Source organism: Pagrus pagrus (assembly GCF_965226575.1).
Source record: "Pagrus pagrus genome assembly, chromosome: 19".
NCBI classification, from domain to species: domain Eukaryota; kingdom Metazoa; phylum Chordata; class Actinopteri; order Spariformes; family Sparidae; genus Pagrus; species Pagrus pagrus.
The window spans coordinates 21,160,783-21,179,530 of record NC_140203.1 but is presented as its reverse complement, the minus strand read 5'-3'; the positions used below and the strand labels follow the sequence as shown (position 1 = coordinate 21,179,530).

Here is an 18,748-nt window from a genome sequence, read left to right as displayed (position 1 = left end):
AAAAGGTTAAACCAAGCGTGCACACAAAGCGGCCCCTCCGCTTAATTGCAGCAGCAGCGGAGGAGACAGGGAGCATGTTGGGAATGAGCTTAATTAATGTAGCAGTAAAAAGTGGCCCTCCCTCTCCATGTCCGTTCTGCTGTTCAGTATTAGTTCCACTTCAGTGCCCCCAAAGCCAGGAACAAATAGAGACTCTAATGATGGACATACAACCTCGCCCCCCTCTACGCTCCTCACACTACCCCTCGGCTGGTCTCGGGTCACCGCGCCTCCCCTCCCTCGGCTCCCCGGGGACGGCAGAGCAGGGGGAGTCAACCAGTTAGACAAGCATGTTCACCCCATCAGTTCAGAGAGAGCAGAAGACAACCTTGCATACTGACTTCATTAGCACTGACAAGTTTGGGGGGGATGTGGCTCAGTTTAGAAGACTTTAGAAACAGAGGAGAGAGGCCTCGCAGGGGCGTGGAGGGAGTCGGCAGCGGCAGAGATGCAATGATGCAACTCTGGATTGTCGCAGTGCCAAAGTGTTTACAGCACTGCGTTGTGCTTCTGGGCCCTGACGTTAGCTGAGCTGAGGGGCATTCTGCTTCCTGTCTGGAGGCTACACAGAAGCATGTGCTATCAAGAAAAAGTCAGATTTCTGAGGTCATAAGGCTTTGTCAGCTAGGGCTGGGCAAGAAACCACATTTCATCACCTCACAGTCCAGAATAAATACTGCTCACTATGTTTATATTTATAGAACTAATTGTGTGCAGTCGATCATGAAAAAGATGTTGGGTCATGTTGTTCAGCCCTGCAGCCTCACTGTTAATTACTGGCATATGTTTATTCTTTCTGTGTAATCTTCAATATCAAGCTTTTGCAGCCCGCTCTAAAAGAGCATGAATCAGTCGAGGAAAAAAAATCACTAGCGGGAAAAAAATCAATGAAAACTTAAAGTGATTTAGAGTCATGTTCCGAATTCAAGACTATTTTCTCTCTGGAAATTTGAGGATAATCTTGCCAGTGAGCTGAGATAAATCCAGTACTTTCAAGAATTTTCCTGACATGCACTTCAATAACTTCAAACAGGACATATCAAGACAGGTCGCTGCACACTGGATAATCAGAAAATGAAACTTTAAGGCTCAGAAACAGGTGAAGTTAAAGCTGCTGTAAGTGTTGTTTTAGCCAACTTCCTGTTCATTGTCCCACACGAACTGAGCTTTAAGTCGCAGCATTTGCAGATTTCTTATGATTCAAATATGATTCAGTGGTCGACTAAAATCATCGATAAAGTGGCAGAAATGCAATTTAATATTCATATTTATGTTTTCATTCATGTATAATCACCTGAAGAATTGTTGTGTTTTCGTTACTTCAGAATGAGCCTTTTATATCTACAGAGGGAGCGGGCATGTTGCACATCACGTTTCTTATCATGTTTCATCAGAGGGTCTTTCACGTTTTTTTGCCAGCGCTGCAAGATGCCACTAAGGCCTACACACTGGACTTAAAGGTAAATTAAAGTGTTAATAGACAACTTTTTAGCCTCTACTCATTATTCTGAAGTAAGTACTGATTGCACAGTGTAATGGCTGTAGATAAATGACACCATCCGCGTATGGACAGGTTCCCTATAAACCTTTCTTGTGCTGTATCTATGGCAAGAAGGATGTGCGTCTGTTATTGGGCAACCAAAACAGGAAGAGGCATTGTTTTCCCCGGTCACTATCCCTCGGTAAAGGTGGAACAACTTGAGTAACTGTGGTAGCTTTAAAGAACCCCGCTGATGGAGAGCGCCGGTGTTGTGTCATAGTCTGTTACCCTGCTGATATGTGTTTCCCCTTACAAGCAGGACACATGGGTTAATCATCAGTAAGTAACACAACCTACAACCAGCTATTTTACTCTGCCTTTTCATACCACCAAGATTGAGTTTCTAGGACAAATTGAGATTCTCATGGTTGTTTTTTGTTTTGGACAGTAGCCAGGCTGCTAGCGGTAGCCATGTTGCTAATGCGGTGATTGCAAAGCTGGTGCCAACATTTTTAAAACGAAGGACTAGGAGGAGGGAAAGTTGTAAAGTTGTCTATATCCGCTTTAAATAAATTGAGAAACTGTTAAATTGGATAAAATAGAGAAATGTCTGTTTTTGGCTAATCCTGCAAATGAATTGCCTCACAAATCTGCTTCAATGCAAAAATATATTTATATTATATAATATTCAGTATTGCCATAAAGTTCTTCTGCTCATTTATTTGCCGCCAACGACCTAATATAACTATATTAAAAGAAAGCTACCACGCCGCAGACGGTATGGAACCTCTGATGTTTGACAAACTTACATCATCTCATTATGTGTATCATCATAAACTACTCAGAAACTTCTCTCAGAAATGTGTCACAATGTACAAAGAATCAACAGGAGACTCATAAAAGCAGCGAGTCTGTAAAAACAATGTGGTGGTCCCACCAGGTGATGCAGTCACATGTGTGCGGCGGTGAAGCAGCTGCCACTTCTACACTGTGAATTAGGATATGTTGAAGCAACAAATTGAATAGATGCTCTTGAGAGAACACAGTGGGACAGAACACGTTCAAAATCGAGTCTAAACAAAACAAAAGGAATATCACATGAAATTAAGGTGTGAAAAGGTGCCATGAATGTTTTATGCCATCCAGCCACTGACATAAAGGATATAAATATTGTATGCAAAGAGAAAAATCCTCCGTTTGAAGTCTTGAGAGCAAAGACAGTGAGAGAGAAAGGGAGGGGAAGCAGGTAATTACTAGTCGAGCTGCTCTTTGACGGATTATTATACTAAAGCGGGAGGAGGATCAACCAAACACAGCTAACCTCTAACAGTGCTGGTCTCCACCTATCAGTGACAGGAACATTACAACCTGAGGAGCCACTTCCACTTGACAAACTATAACACGGAGCACCAAATCCCCAGGCTGGAAAACAAAAAGAAACCTGAACCCTAACACAGCCAGATGCCTGATGGAGAGCTCATTACAAGGCTTTTAGTTACTTTTCACTTAACTCACTGTCTAAAACTGGTAACTAAACTTAAGCAGTTTTAATGAAGTGCTGGGGAACTTATTTTCACAAAGGTTCAGCCGTGCCTATGTTTGGAAATCTGATGATTAGTTCCTCTAAAAAATGCTAAAGTCACCACTTTGGTGGGAATAACTGAACCAGATCACAGAGGCCGAATTATGAGTTTATATAAGAACAATGATATCAGTATAATGAAATCATTATTTTCACTGTCGATTAACTGATTAGTTATTTGGTTATTAAGTTTTGGAGAGACGCTATTAAACTGACCTTAGTTTGAGTTTTCTTGTTTCCTCATCAAACTACTCAGTGGCTTTATACGTTTTCGTTGTATGCATTGTCGAAAAAATGCCACACATTTTTTTGGGCATTTGAGAAAACTTTCCACTAAAAACTATGAGATTTTGTGATATGAGGCTCAACTAACAGTTAATACTCTTCAAAAGAGCTAGAGTGAGTAGCTTCAGCAAGTTATGTAGTACTACATGTACTACATGTATGTCGTTTTGGAGAAGAAATTCAAGCTCAGAATTTTAATATTTGAAATATTAATGAGGTAATGATACGTTTACCATAAGTAACGATTTACGTAACTGAAGAAACAAGCTGTTCTCAGAGGAGAATAAGGTCTCCAGAACACTGTTTGAAGCTAGAAAGATGGCAGGGTCCACCACATATAAACAAAGTATGAAAATGTGTTGTGTAAGGTCAGTTTGTTTATTCAGTTTATTCAGACATGAAAACAAAGAGAAATTGTATATTAAGTTTGTTTAGGCATTAAAAAAAATCATGGAAGATCTTTCTCTTCCGATTAAAATCTCTTCCCCAAAACTACATAGTGCACCTTTAAATAGGGCTGGGCAATATGGCTATAAAGTAATATCTCAATACACTATATATTTCTCGATATTTTGAAATTTCCTCAAAAGCACTTCATTAATGCTCGGACTGGGCGACAAAATCAAATATCACAATATGTGTGACCAAATACCTTTAAAAGAAGGAAAAGACAACACTTATGTCATATCATGATATAAAGATATATAGTCTCACATCACAGTAAAGACATCATATCATTATATTGCCCAGCTCTATGTTTAAACAAGTAGTAAATTCACTCAATAGGATATTTTACTGGTATTATTTTTACTGTTGAAAAATATGGAGCCATACTCTTTAAACTAATCTCACCATGAGTCCAAAACAGCCCTCTCTGCTCCTGCATAGGATAATGTGATAAATGATTCACTTTATAGTAAAATGGGAGACATCCCTTTCTTCCCCAGCTGGACTGAATCTTCACTGAGTCCCGGGCCAATAAATGCCACCACTGGGTAAAGAAACGTGGTGGTTTAAAGGAAATGAAATAAAAAAAGTCCCCCTTTCATGAAAGTCCTGAGTGTTTGGAGCTGAGCAGCCTCCTCTCCCCTCGCCCCGGGGCAGGCTATCATCTCCAGTGACACCAGAGGGAGGCCAGACCCCACCCCACCTCTGCCTGGGCCGATGGGATGGAAGGGATGAGAGAGGCTGGCGGTGCTGCCGGCCCAGTCTCTCAGGGTCCAGCTTCCTCTTTGATCACCGGCCGCCGACCTCCATGTCTCCCAAACAAGGAGCCGGGGCCGGGGAACACGCCACTGAGCCTGTATCCCCTCCCTTCAGCCCTTGTTCCCTCCAAATATGAAAAAAGGGTTAATTGTATTTAACAATATGCTCTCTAACCCCCCCTCCATCACCACCTCCCTCCCCTCCTTGATTAGAATTAGAATCACATCTGGCGCCATGTTCTGTCCCTCATTACTGCTGAATCTCATTACAAGCCGCTCCCGTGGGAGGGAGCGCGCCGGGTTTTTAAGCACACTTTTCGCTTTCTTCCTGCCTCTTGCTCATCTCATCTGCCTCGCCGCTCCTTCTATTCTGCGTTTACATTAGCGGAAGTCCTCATCTGAGAGAATGACTGAGCACCACCAACCCTCCCTCCACCCTCCTCCTTCCAGAGCTTGGAAATTGTTTTACAGTGCCAATTAAAGTAGGTATGTTGAGTTTTTTCCAGAGTATGTATTATTCAGAGTGTATTATTTGTTGCGCTCAAAAAAAGAAGAAAAAAGGCCTCGCTAAAATAGGACTAGCAGAGTAAGTTCCACTTACTTGCAATAAAAACTACACCAAAGGTTCGGAAATATAGTCAACATAAGGAAAATGAGGGAGCTTATTTATGGTGCCCTGAAGTCCTACTGAATAATAGAAACCTCCACATTTGAAACTTTGTTTCTTTGCACCCCTTGTGCAAACACTGTGTCTGACTGGGAATTAATTTTAGCGCGGAGAAAATAAAGAAATCTGTAAAGTTTGAGTCCAAAATGTTTTACCTCAGTAAAATATTAATTTAAAACCATTGCAAGGGGAAACACACTCTGTAGGCTGCACTCGTGAGGAAATGAGAGTTAGAACGTATAATCAAAGCCTTTTATTTGCATTTTTAAGATACCAATATAAAGGGATAAAAACATGAACAAAATACATGAAATAAAAAATTGGAGCAGTGATGTCTAACAAAATTGGACCCTGCGTCAGAGCGGGGAGCTCTGAAGGTCGCAGGGAAGCCCTGAGGTTCCTCCCACGGTTCGGCTCTAGATCATGGGCGAGTCGCAGAGCGTGCACGGCGCCTGCAGTAACTTCTTTATCCACTCTGGATCTGTGGGGGAAAGAAAACAAGCTGTGTTTGTACTGGAGGTTTATAAATATGAATATCATTATTAAGACTTTTTACAGCCACTTTCAGACTTGCACTTCGTTGCATAAATTTGGGGTGAATTTTACTGGTCTCAGATCTGATTACAAGCCTTTCCCATAAAAAGTCAAAGGCAGCAATCTGACTAGGTCTGACCTCATTAACATTTCTGAAAACGCACTCAACACAGGTCTGAATTGAATATTGTCGCAAAGTTAAATACACAAAGAGTTTAAATACACATCTTGTAGCGCCTTCTTGAGACCACTCTAATAAATTCCTCACTTAATTTTTGTAAAACAAATCTTGATCTTCTAACTTTAAACTCATTTCTTATGCACAAAGATAATAAATCAGTTTATTAAAACCACAAAAACACTGAATGAGCCATTTTAAGTTGTCATGTCAGATCACTTTACACAAAGTGATTTTCTTCCCCTTTGCGGTGCAGAGAAAACATGACAACTGTCCCTTGACAACTGCAAAACAAGTCTGAAAAGCAATCAGTGATGCAGCCTTCTTCCTTGATACTGATAATTACTCAAAAACTCAACCTGTTTGAAAGCTCAGAAGGGTTTATTACTGTCAAATGCCAACTATAACTGCAACACATGGTTTCAAAACAAAACATAGAAGAAGGCAAAACATTTGTTGGATGTTTTGAGACAGGAGCTGGGATGATGTTGACATAAAGACCTGGGATGCATGTAGCAGTCAGATGAAGCTAACCCTCAAACACTGAAGAGCACAATGTTGTTCTCCTGACTGAAACCACGGCAGGAAAACACATAACTGCCACAAGACCAGGCTGTTTGTTTGGCATTTTCTAAAGCACCAAACAAAACCATGGTGCGGAGGGTCAGGGTTCATTATATATGAATACGCTTTTCATTATTCTAATAATAATGATTGCTTTAAAATACTGTATGATATTGGAATCGAATTGCGCTAAACTCTGTCATGATAATTACTTAATTATAATTATTAAAGAATCAACTGATGTGTTTTCTCAGGGCCAGTTCTGATGATCAGTACTCAAGGAGACAGATAACCGATATTTGGAAACGATATACAGTTGCAGTTAAAATCAAAATCTTTGTGTCAAAATGTATAATAACCAGTGATGGAATGAACCTAAGTGCAATCTACCAAAGGACTGTGCTTAAGTACGATTTTGAGGTACTTTACTCGTGTATTTCCGATTTCTGTCCCTCCTCTACACTTATTTGATAACTTTAGTTACTGGTTACTTTGCAGATTCAGATTATTCAGTATTGATATTACTTGTGACATGTAACCAATCAGATGTGTTGTGGGCAGGACATTGATTGAGACCAATCGGACCCAAAAAACACCAATATTCCAAAACTGATAAATATTGGCTGCCATTATTGGCCAGGCCGACAATCAGTCTATCCCTAATAATTACATGAACGACATACCTCGATCATTTCTGATGGTCTCAATATTGCCCGTTGTATTTGTTAGCAATTTCCGTTAAAGGAGCCAGTGAGTATGTTTTAGTTATTGTTTTGGGTGTGTGGTTTTATTTATTTATGTTTTATTTATTTAGGATATTTTAGTATTTGTTTCAAATTCAAATGTCTGAATATTCTTAAGAATTAAAAGTTAAAGAGTGTATTTGAATTATTATGCAATTATAGAATTATATTAGAGGGATAAAATGAGCTTACAATGACAATAATCCTTTATCTCAATAATTTCTGGGGCAATATATCATCCAACAAATGTAGTTATGGAGACGGGCTTAGATACACTGATATGACGATGCATTCAAGGACTAATGGGCTACAGACAAATACAGAGGAGAGATGTCAGACAACATGTAAAAAAATATTTCACAAAAAAGAATTGCCATGTTTTTTCTACATTAAAGTTAATGTGTTATTGAATGTGTAGATGAGAGCACTTGGAGTATTGGTCAGAGTGATCACAGAAATGATTGACAGATCAAATCAATCAGGCTCCATCTGATCTGATCAATCAGTCAGTGCTTTTACATGCTTGCTCACAAGACACCAGGTAAATCAGAGAAATGTGGTTACACATGTGCAGTTCTGGAAAGTCACCAGGTGATTTACTCAAGCACCGTATTTATGTAAACATTTTTAAAAAGTATGTGAGCCTTTACTTTCCATTTTCTGCTACTTTAAACTTCTACTCCACCACATTTAGGAGGCAAATATTGTACTTTTTACTCAACTACATTTACTTGACCAATGTCATGACTAGTTATTTTGCAGATTTAGTTTGATAATGTGTAACTGTAATTTAAAAGATTTAGAGGAGAAATTCAGAGAACATCAGCAGATACACAGTACAGTACAAAGTAGTTAACCAGCTTAAACGTTTAAGTGATGAACACATTAATGCATCAATAATTATAATCCAATAATATAATATACATTATTCTTAAATATGTAAGTCTGCAAAGCGGCACTCTTGCTTTAGGTACTTGAAGTATGTTTTGGAGCTAATGCTTTTGCCCTTTTACTCAAGTAAAAATTGAATGCATGAGTTTTGCTTGTTACAGAGCTTTTCTACACTGTGTTATTGCTACTTTTACTTGCGTAGAAGATCTGAGTACTTCTTCCACCTCTGTGCAGAAGTGTTAACATGCACTAGAGTAACTTGGTTCTTGTAGTGCAGACTTTGGATGGAATTATTTAGAATACAAGGATGTGTCGCTGTGTCGCTATATTGAGCTTCTCTGTCATCCTGCCAGATACTTTCCCCGTCTCACTACAGATTGTAAATCAGACAGACACAAAAACAGACAGACAAGACAATCCCTTTTAAACACTTTTCAATTAAGAAAAACAACAACAACAAAAAAAAAGCTAATTTCTACAATCATTCATGTCTTTTTAAGTATGAAGTTTTCGAGCGGCAGAGCGGGACGAAGGCCGATGTTGAAGGTGACAGGGGGGGATGGCTGATGGAGAGTGAGACTGTGAAATGGAGGGGAAGAGAGATGGAAAGTGGCGCTTACCCTCAGGCTGTGGCAGTCTGGCGATGCTATCCAGCAGGAGGCAACGTCTGAACGTCAGCGTCTGGCAGGCCTGGTATGACAACACACACCTGGAGGAGACCGAGAGAAAGGCATTAGAGAGCTGGTTGGCAGGGACAGAGACATGCACACACGTAGACACAGACTCACACACAGACACAAAAGTAGAGCAGAAACAGCACTGAGGTCCAACTGACGGGCACAGATTTCCCTCTCAGTGCCCACCAGAGGCAGCACATTCTCACTAGCAGGAGAAATATTTGACAGAGGATATTTATGAGATGATGAGAGTGGTGTATGGGTAAATATCAAAAGGTGGGAGGCTTGATTACTGCTCTGTGAAGATAAATAAACCGTCAAAGAAGGCTCCTGGCATTAAGATTCAATTCATGTCCTGTCAGGCTCAACTGTGGCATCTGAACCCGCACAGTACGTTGAGGCTAAAGCTAATAAAAAACATCTTTAGTGGATTAGATTTAAACTCATGGTAGAGAATGAGCTCTGTACCTGAGCCACATGTGACCGTTTTTACAGACTGCTTGTTTGTGGTCCGAGAAGGGCAGCGCCGCCTGACACAGGCTGCAGCGCTCCAAGAACGTCTGCTTGTTCATCTTTTTCTTGATGTGGCCAATCAGGACCTGAGACGGATGACACACACACACAAAGCCACAGGGTGTAGAAGTGAAGACAAATACAACACGGGCGAAAACAGTAATGTGAGAGCTGATCAGCAGTAGTGGCTGTACAATCTTTATTTACCCAAATGCACTGCATCTTCACCTGATGACATACTTTAGATGTCATAAAAAAAGCAAATAAACCATTACAGAGAGTCGACGTAACTTTGGTGACTCTGACTCTTTATTTTTTTCAGTCCCATCAAATCAAACTGCTGTTCTCACCTTAAATAATAGCAACTTGAACACATTAATCTGAGCCAATGACCTGCATCAACAAGAAATACATCACTTTAAAAAGGTACACTGTGCATTTTTAAGGGCCTATAAACAAACAGGGAAAGAGCTCTTGATACAAGAGAATTCAATGTTATTTAAAGCAATATGTGCAACTTTTGCATTTGTAACATTAATGCAGAACAGGCTTCTATTTTGAGTGGGTGCAAACAAAAAGAGCACATTTCTCATCTATAAGTCCTAATATTAAAAAGAATTTATAGATAAAAAAGGACTATGTAACCAAAATTGTTACGTAAAGGTTACGCAGTACACCTTTGAGGACATCATGAGGTCAAATTCACCGAAAAATAGAAATTCAGTCATTATCTTCTCACCCTCAATACAGGTGGAAAGTCAGGTGAAGTTTCATAGTTCATAAAACATTTCTGGAGCTTCACAGTAAGGCACAATTGCAGCATTCTCCTAAACAACTGAAGTAGATGGGGGATTTTAAACATATTCACACCATTTTTTAAGCTGAAATTTTACTGTAGCTGCTAAGCTAAAAATGTTAGCACACACCCCATCAGAAGTAGGTGCATGAGCTCGACCTCGTGTTGAGGGTATAAAAAATGTCTTTTCAGATCAATTTGGGATATCTGGGCTTCCAGAAATTTGGTTAAAATGGATGGGCATTTTTTTTCCCTATGTTTGAAAAGTCTCCATCAATCTATCTGTGGTCTCCTATCCTTTAGTTGTTTGGCAGAATGGAATGCTGAGACGCCGTTTTGCCCTGAAGCTCGGGAAATGTTTTGCGGACTATGAAACTTCACCCAAGTTTCCTTTGGCGTGGGGGTGAGTAGAAAATGACTGAACTTCCACTTCTGGGTGAACTTTTCCTTGAGGAAGACCCGGTTTTCTTAGTTTGGTATGACTGGCATGCACTTCTGACCATGTAGTGTAGTGAAGAGGCAATTAGTAATGAATGATTTAGTAATACACGACAATATCTATCTAAAGTCAGCTAACATTAGCCACCATGAGCTACTTGGCATTCCAGACCAAGGAGGGCTGTAGCAGCAAATATTACAGTGTATTCAACTGAGTAAGGGTGAGTTTTATCACTTATGAAGTCAAGTTTTCTTTTTTAGGAGTCGAATGTCATTTCTTCTTTGAGAAATTACATAGAAAATTGTCACACAGGCATTTTTCATAAAGCAGCTGTTATGCTGTCAAGCATTTCTTAGCTTAACTTTAATGTGCTTAAAGTGATCACTGTGCACTTTGGGATCATAAGCAAATTCCTGACAATGAGTCACTCTGATCAGGGCAAAATATAAGATCACAACATTCAGGGTAAGAAGCAAAAGTGAATAATTATCAGGCAAGTTTTACCTCTGAAGCTCTGTCGTTAGTGTCCTTGGAGAGGTACTCCACCAGGCCACAGGTGGGTATGCTGGTGTTCTGAGTAATCCAGGTGTTGAGATACACCACCCCCAGCACCTTCTTTATGTTTTCTCTCATCAGGTGGGTCTCAACAGCATTGATCCAAGCCTGCACCTCTGCCATCTGCTCCTCCTGATTGGCCTCCTGTTTTACTCCACCAGACTCGCCTTCTTCTTGTGGGGCATCTTCTTCGTCTTTTCCATCCTCCTCTTCCTCGTCCCTGACAAACACCTTGCTCTCCTCGTGTGTGGGCTTCCAGCGGTTGTCTGTAGGAGGTGTCTGTAGTGACTGGTACAGCATACGCACCAAAAAGAGCTTGAAACGCCAAAAGTAGGGTGAGTCTACTTCCTGGATCTTTCGATCAAGCTCTTCCAGCAGCGATGCAGGGATGCATTTGTTCTTCAAAATTTGCCACCTGATGAGGTCAAGCAGGTCGGTCATTTTGTACAAGTTCTGTGTGGGGGACTTGAGCAGCAGTGCTGTGGCCATTTTTGGCGTTTTCAGGGTCACAAAGTGAACCTGGTAGGTCCTGTTAATCGGATGAAAGTCGTCAACCATACCTTGTGTGCTGGCAAGCGCAATATACGCTCCATTGTGGCTGACCGCAATCCCATGTATCCTCCGCCCTGTAACATTTTCCGGTTGAAGCATGTCCTCTTGTTTAAAAATCAAAGTGTTCTCTGTAAATGTTGGCGTCAGCTTTTTAATCCACCCATCTGTGGAACATGTGTACACCGTGACACCATGTTGACTGACTGCTAGCGAGACCACAGGGAGCGAGTGCAGCCCCGCCACATGCGAGTTGTGTACATTTAGTCCAGCCGGCGAAATCATGAGCAAACACCAAAAGACGTAGCAGCCGCGTGAGGCCACGATGAGGCTGCAACTGGATTTCTGGATCGGGTGGATCATCGGGACACATTTGATGTTTTCAACAGCGATCTCGTCGCACTCCTTCCAGAGGATGACGGGGTGACGGAGGGTGAAGTAGCCCTTCACCCCAGACAGGCTGACCGGCATGATCTTGACAGGTCCCACTTCACTGCCGACGATCAGTCCACTCATTCGGCGATCTGCGCTTTCATACTCCCACCACGCCAGGTCACTCGGTCTAGTCACACCTGACTCGATGATATCATAAAACATGACATCTGCCCCGTTTAGGAAGGGCAACACAAACTTCCACAACACAAGGTCACCATTTTCCATTAAGACGGCGAGGAGGACCATCTCCATGTCTACGCATGTGTTGTCTGTCTGAACCTGTTTGATCGTGTAAACGCTCGACCACTCCATTCTCAGAGGAGTCTGCATACGGAAACGCCGCTGCAGCTCGTCAAAGTCCAGCAGGTTTGCCTGTGGGGGCTTGTTGTCTTTTTTGGCGTAGCCCCGCTCTTTTAGCCTCTCACTGTACTTTTTGGTGAGATCGACGAGCATGTTCCACTCGAGTCGCTTATGGCTGTTATGAATGGTGAGTCTGTTATCAAGCGTTAGGCAAGCGAGCAGACAGCGTCCACTTGAGTCGCAACCTAACGCAGACCAACTGGCATATTTTATTCCTTTCTGCACTCCTACCGCTGGGTTGATCACTGTGTCGGCCAAAAAAACTTGCCTTACTGCGGGGTCTGGATGCGTGGCGAACTTCTCCATTGCTTGAGCTAGCTCCGCTGCTGGTCCTACCTTAAAAGTTTAAAACACAAACAAAAGCAATAATTAAGGTCAAAGGTCAGGTTTAAGAAAGGTTTTCAGGTCATTTGAGCATACATCCAAACTTTATATGAAACAGTATGTGCAGCGGGACTGTTGGGACCGAAAAGTAGGAAGACAACATCATTGACAAATCAGCCAAACCTATGGCTAACAGGTTCATAAAATCCAGCACATAGCCATGAAATCTTCATAGACAATCATTTAGAATGGGTCGAAAAAGAGCTCAGTGACTCCATACATGGTACTGTCATAGGATGCCACCTTTGCCCCAAGACATTGTGTGAAACACCTGCCCTACTAGAGCTGCCCCGGTCAACTGTAAGCTCAGCCCTGAAGTGGCAGACAATGCAAACTCACAATGTGAAGCCATTAAGTGCTGAAGCATGTGTGAAAAATGTATTATCACTTGTTGCAGCACTTACTACAGAGTTCCAAACTGCCTCTCCATGCAAAATCAGCACAAGAACTGTGTGTCAGGAGCTTTATGAAATGTGTTTCCATGACCAAGCAGATGCACACAAGCCTAACATCACCATGCGCAATTCCAGGTGTCTGCCTGACATTCTGATAGACGAATCTGAGTTTGGCTGATTACAGGTGAACACTGCCTGACACATTGCATGCACAGTCTGATATCACAGTGTTGGTGTTGCTCCAGGACCATCATTGCAACTAACCAATCATGTTTTTGTAATGTCATTGCTTTGCAATTTAGGAAGAAGACCTGAAAAATACACACATGGGAGAAGTTATTCTTTTCCCGTGTTGAATGTTGTAGAAGGGTCTATTTTTACCCAAACCCTGTTTTGTTAAACCTAACTAAGTATTTTTGTTGGCTAAACTAAACAGCAACCGAAAACTGAAAAGAAACGGAAAATAATATGTTCCAAATAGGAAACGGGTCTCGGTGTCCTGATTGAAAGTCTTGTAGTTAACACCTTCAGCCATGATGGCTTGCTCCAGATGTGGACTTTTCCCTTTTTTGTAAGCTGAAATGATGGTCCTGAAGTAACATTAATTATAATATTTTGGGAACAACACCAACATGGTGATATCAGAAAAACCCTCATGGCATCGTGCCCACTGTAAAGTTTGATGCAGCATAATGGTCTCAGCTGTTTGTGCTACGCCTAAAGACTGGGAAGGGTCTGAATGCAACAGGATGCAAAGACATTTTAGCCAATTGAGCGCTTCAAACTTTGTGGCAACAGTTTGCTGTTCCAGCATGATTGTGCCGTGAACAAAGCAAGTTCAATAAAGACACGATTAGACGAATTTGGTGTTGAGGAACTCCACTGGCATCAAGCCTCAACCCCACTGAATACCTTTGGGAGGAATCAGAATGCAGATTGGGAGCCAAGCCTTCTTGTCCAACATCGATGCCTGACCCCACAAATGGTCTCTTGGCTGAGTGGCCACAGACACACTCCAAATTCTTGTGGAAAGCCTTACCAGAAGAGCGGTGGCTGTGTGGGTGGATCCGTCCAACTACATATGGTATTAATGGCCACGGGTTTAGAATGTGATGTCTCACAAACTCATATAGCTGTGATAGTGGCATGTCCACTTACTTTCGGCCATGTAGTGTCACCAGACAGATAGTATGTGGCCTATAAAAATCAAGTTGCTATGAGTGCCATCGACTGTACAAGCAGTTAATCATATCTATAAAGGACAACAGGAATCCAACATTGGCTGTCTGCCACTGTGCCAAGTGGATTATAAAATTCAGCTCCATCCAGTATTTTATCTGCCAAGTGGATTTTTGGAGTGGAGACGAACCTATAAACAATCATGTTTACACACTAGAGCAGCTGCATGGTGACAGATTTACTGCAGCAAAATTGTTTTTCAGTTTCTCTTTTCATCAACATTTGTATTTCATCGCTTTAATTATCTTTCTTTCAGTTCAGTAAATAATGAAAATACAGAAGCATCCAGCACTGCCAAACTAATAGCACACAAGTGAGTATTAGCTTGGCTGTGTTTCTGAGGCATGTTTACACAAATTGCTTAACAAGTACACAAATTGTCGTAACACTACTCCAATAGACTCACAGATGTCATTTTGTAATCAGTAATCACCTACACACACACTTGTTACTTGTTAGCAGTAGTATTAACTTGTAATGTTTCGGCACTTTGGTTGCAAATACACCCATGTTGTCCAAAAAACCCTGTTAACTAGAATTGGTTGTAAGCCTCCATCAACCAGTCCAGTTGCAGTTTGATTCCATGTCCGTCCAGACTCATAGTGAAGACTTTGAAGGAATATATTAAAAGGCTAAATAAAAGTTATTACTTTATTGACATGTATGATTCCAGTGAAATTGGAAACAAACTTTTTTTTCGTTTTACAAGGAGGCTATTTTAATGGGCGTACAGAGGACTGAGAGCTTTGTCACACAGTACAACGACCACTACCTGAAGCTCAGTTCTCCACTTGTACAATCTAGTGTCGTATATCCACTTTACAAACGGCATGTCCTTTTCCTTCCAGTCTCAACTCTACAGTATAAATCAACAGTTATCTCAGTGCTTTTTCACCCCTAACTTATGTAAAATACCTTTAACAGTTCAATTTGTATATTTTGTTAATAGTTTACTGTTTTTGTAAGTGGTGTATTTAACATTTTTGATCCTTTCCATAGATGGGTAACCGCCAAGGATGTTACATTAAATCTGGACACAGTGTTGCACTAGGAGCCCAATTCATTCCTTTTAAAGCTGCTCAGTGGCACATGAAGCCCAAAGAGCATGACTTCCCCGCTATAAAAATACCAGGATGTTCCGTGTTGTGGGCCCCATAGAGCGTGCGTAATAGAGTCGACCAAGCCGGTTAACTTCTGGTTTCGTTACTGGCTAACTTGGATAGAGATAAAATGCTTTAATCTTGCAGCTCAAATTATGATAATCAAACAAGGCATTTTGTGGGGGTTGTGTTGCTCAACGAAAATGTATCCACACTGCTTTACAGCCGCTTCTTTCACAATGTAAGCTTATGGGGAAAAGTATTTTTGTGCCCCAGTGTTGTAATTACTCTTCCTGGGGGCTTGGTAACTGCTAGCAATGTTAGCTAGCAACATGCTAACGTCAGGTCTGTATGGCTCTTTTTTTACACTCTGTGCTTGGAAGAGCTGCTAAAAATAAAAGTGGCTGAGGTTCACCGTCTTGTGAAAGTGAGCTGTAAAGATTGAAATTTCTGTCATCAATTCATTATCTGACCAAATGTGAAATATGGTCACAATCTCGCACTCTGTTGCCAAGTTATGGCGCTAAATAATAGCAAATATGATGTCACAGTGAAGTTGACCTTTGACCTTTTGGATACAATATGTTGTCACTTCACCATTTTATCTTATTAGTTTGTCATTATTATCGTATGAAGTCTTGATCAAAAACATGATTTCTATGGTCACAGTGACCTTTGACCTTTCACTGCTAAATTCTAATCAGCTCATTGAGTCCAGGTGGGAAGTTGTGCCTAATATGAAGAAATTCCCTCATGGTATTCCTGAGATATCACGTTAATGAGACGAATGGACAACCCAAAGACATAATGCCACTGCCCACAGCTGCCGGCAGCAAAAAAAAGGTTTTTTGTTATGTCGGAGGCATAATAAAAAAACCATAACACCCACTAACATCCATCGTTTGTTTTGTTTAAGGATGCTGGCACATCATTACTTTTCCTTCCGTCTCCGTTCAAGCAGCACTCGAACATTGATTGATACTGCACAGGTACAACTCTCAACAGATCAGAAGAAAGCAAGAAGGCTCACTCCTTAGCTACTTCCATCATCAACAAAAAAAGGTGTTTAAGTCAGAATGTTATTAAGGCTTTTGTGAAACAAATTTTAATGTCTCCTGCATGCAGTCTCATTAGGTATACGATCTGCTGCTCTCTACCATTTCCCGCTTTCCTGCATCTTAGTGACGTGTAACATGACAAACCAGGAAAAAAAAGTAAAAAAGGCAAACCCATCAGTGGGGAAGGAGTGAATCACCTATGTTTTGTGGATTTACCCAAGTAAAAAAACAAACAAACTTGCAGACGTGCAACTTTTGGTGCAGAAGTTATAGCCTTTCGCTTCATGGCATGCTTGTTGTTGAAGTGTGTAACAGTATGACATCATGACGTCAACATGTCGGAATACTTCTATCATCACAAGGTTATCTGTATTTCTTTAAAGATGATATGGGACACCTGTCATATATACAAGCATGATTATGTTTGTTACAAACATTGAATGAAAGCCAATATTGGCCGAGTTTGCAACTTAAAAAGTGTGATTTGGAAAACACTGATAACTCATTTTAATGAGGGATAAGGAGCAGACGAAATTTAAGAATTTTGAACCAGTTAATTGAACCTAAAAAGACACATCAGCCACAAATACTTATTATAGCTCATAGTTGAGTACGATAGTGAGTAGTTACTTATTTGCAGGTTTTGATATGGTGTCAACCTGACAGCTCAGATCGCAACAAATCTTTAACAGCACCTATCAAACAAATCAAAATACGATTCTAAGTGCTATACAAGTATTTGAAAAAGAAAACATGGGCTGTTACAGAAACTAAAATGGATTTCATTGCACTGACACCAGACTACAATTAGCCTGGTGTTTTGATGTGTGTGAGGAGAGACTGAGGCCAGATCATGAGCAGAGGATATGAGTGGGATGTGAGCCCTAGTGACACTCCCCCTCTCTCTGGTTCCCTCTCTGTGGCTGCAGAGGGAGAGAGAGGGGCCATGCTAACAGCTCAGGAGTCAGCTGCTCTGGTTGTTATTGTGTCCTGATACAACATGAGAGAGCATTACAGCGTTTTTATCAGAGGTTAATGAGCCAGTTGACTGGCTGGAGCTTCAGTACACAACCATGTTTACTCACGTTAGCTAAAGCCCTACCAACTAAGCTAGGCTAAGTGATAAAGCCTTTATCTTTTTTCCTTCACCCTCTGGAGGAAAAAGGGGAACATTTGTGCATATTTACCCGCATTTTGTATGCTTCGTTGGGGACGGGTATGGAGGTCCTGTGCAGTGTCAGGTCCTGTTTGTTGCTGTGTACATCGCACACCAGCTCCATCAGCGACAGGGAGCTGGTGGTGCAGACAGCCAGGCGGTGGTCCTGCGACCAGGCGAGCGGCTGCTGCCCGCTGACCGGGGACAGGAGCGGGACGACGGGCTCCCGCTTAACAGGCACATTATCCGGAACGAAGAGTGGACCGTCCTCGGTCTCTGGCTCGGTCTTAATAGCTACATTTGTGGGCAGTGAATGCACTGCATCTGACGGACTGGCGGCCGCCATGTCTTTGGCGGGGTGGAAGTGACGTTGGAGAGCGCGCGAGGAGAGAAAGGAGGGACTTCCTCCGCGAAGTTAAATAGTGCGGTGTGTACAGTTTCAACTAAATGAGTTTTTAATGATTAAAATAAATACTTTTACTGGTGGACTGTTGTATTAGACTACAGTACTTTTAGTTAGGGGCACCAAATAAACAGTCATGATTTGTGACATTGTAATAAATAACAAGTCTGACTCATAATGAGATTATCCTTTAGTTTTAGATGTCAGTGTTAGTGTTTGAAAGGTACGGAAGCGTATTGCATTCACTTGAGTAATTTTTTTTTTTTGGTTTGTTTTTCGGGGTAATTATTTCTGTTTTTCGGAGTAATTTTTTTTTGGTCTGTTTTTCGGAGTAATTTTTTTTTTGGTCTGTTTTTCGGAGTAATTTTTTTTTCTGTTTTTCAGAGTAATTTTTTTCTGAGTTTAGAGAGCATTTGAAACAAAAGACGCATTCATTCCTTTATTGAAAGCTCGATAATGGAGACAAACATGACCGACTTGTTTAATTGAATCAAGTTTTACTTTGATCTGGGTTTAAGACA

The 18,748-nt window shown here is 41.2% G+C and overlaps 2 protein-coding genes across 3 annotated transcripts in view; one reads left to right on the top strand and one right to left on the bottom strand.

The window, feature by feature from the left end:
• The window catches only part of LOC311275498 (uncharacterized protein), a 50,438-nt gene extending 41,661 nt beyond the window's left edge, over positions 1-8,777 (top strand). For both annotated transcript variants that reach the window (XR_014624873.1, XR_014624874.1), the window contains one exon: positions 8,669-8,777. The gene's annotated coding sequence lies outside the window, so the exon portion shown is untranslated. The remainder of the gene's footprint in view (positions 1-8,668) is intronic.
• Positions 5,497-18,187, bottom strand: gtf3c4 (general transcription factor IIIC, polypeptide 4). The gene is made up of 5 exons (XM_084384111.1): positions 17,856-18,187; positions 11,098-12,828; positions 9,314-9,444; positions 8,789-8,877; positions 5,497-5,739 (listed from the first exon to the last, which is right to left on the bottom strand). The coding sequence occupies exons 1-5, from the start codon at positions 18,168-18,170 to the stop codon at positions 5,675-5,677; spliced, it is 2,331 nt and encodes a 776-aa protein (XP_084240237.1). The 5' UTR covers positions 18,171-18,187; the 3' UTR covers positions 5,497-5,674.
• Positions 18,188-18,748: the final 561 nt, after the last annotated feature.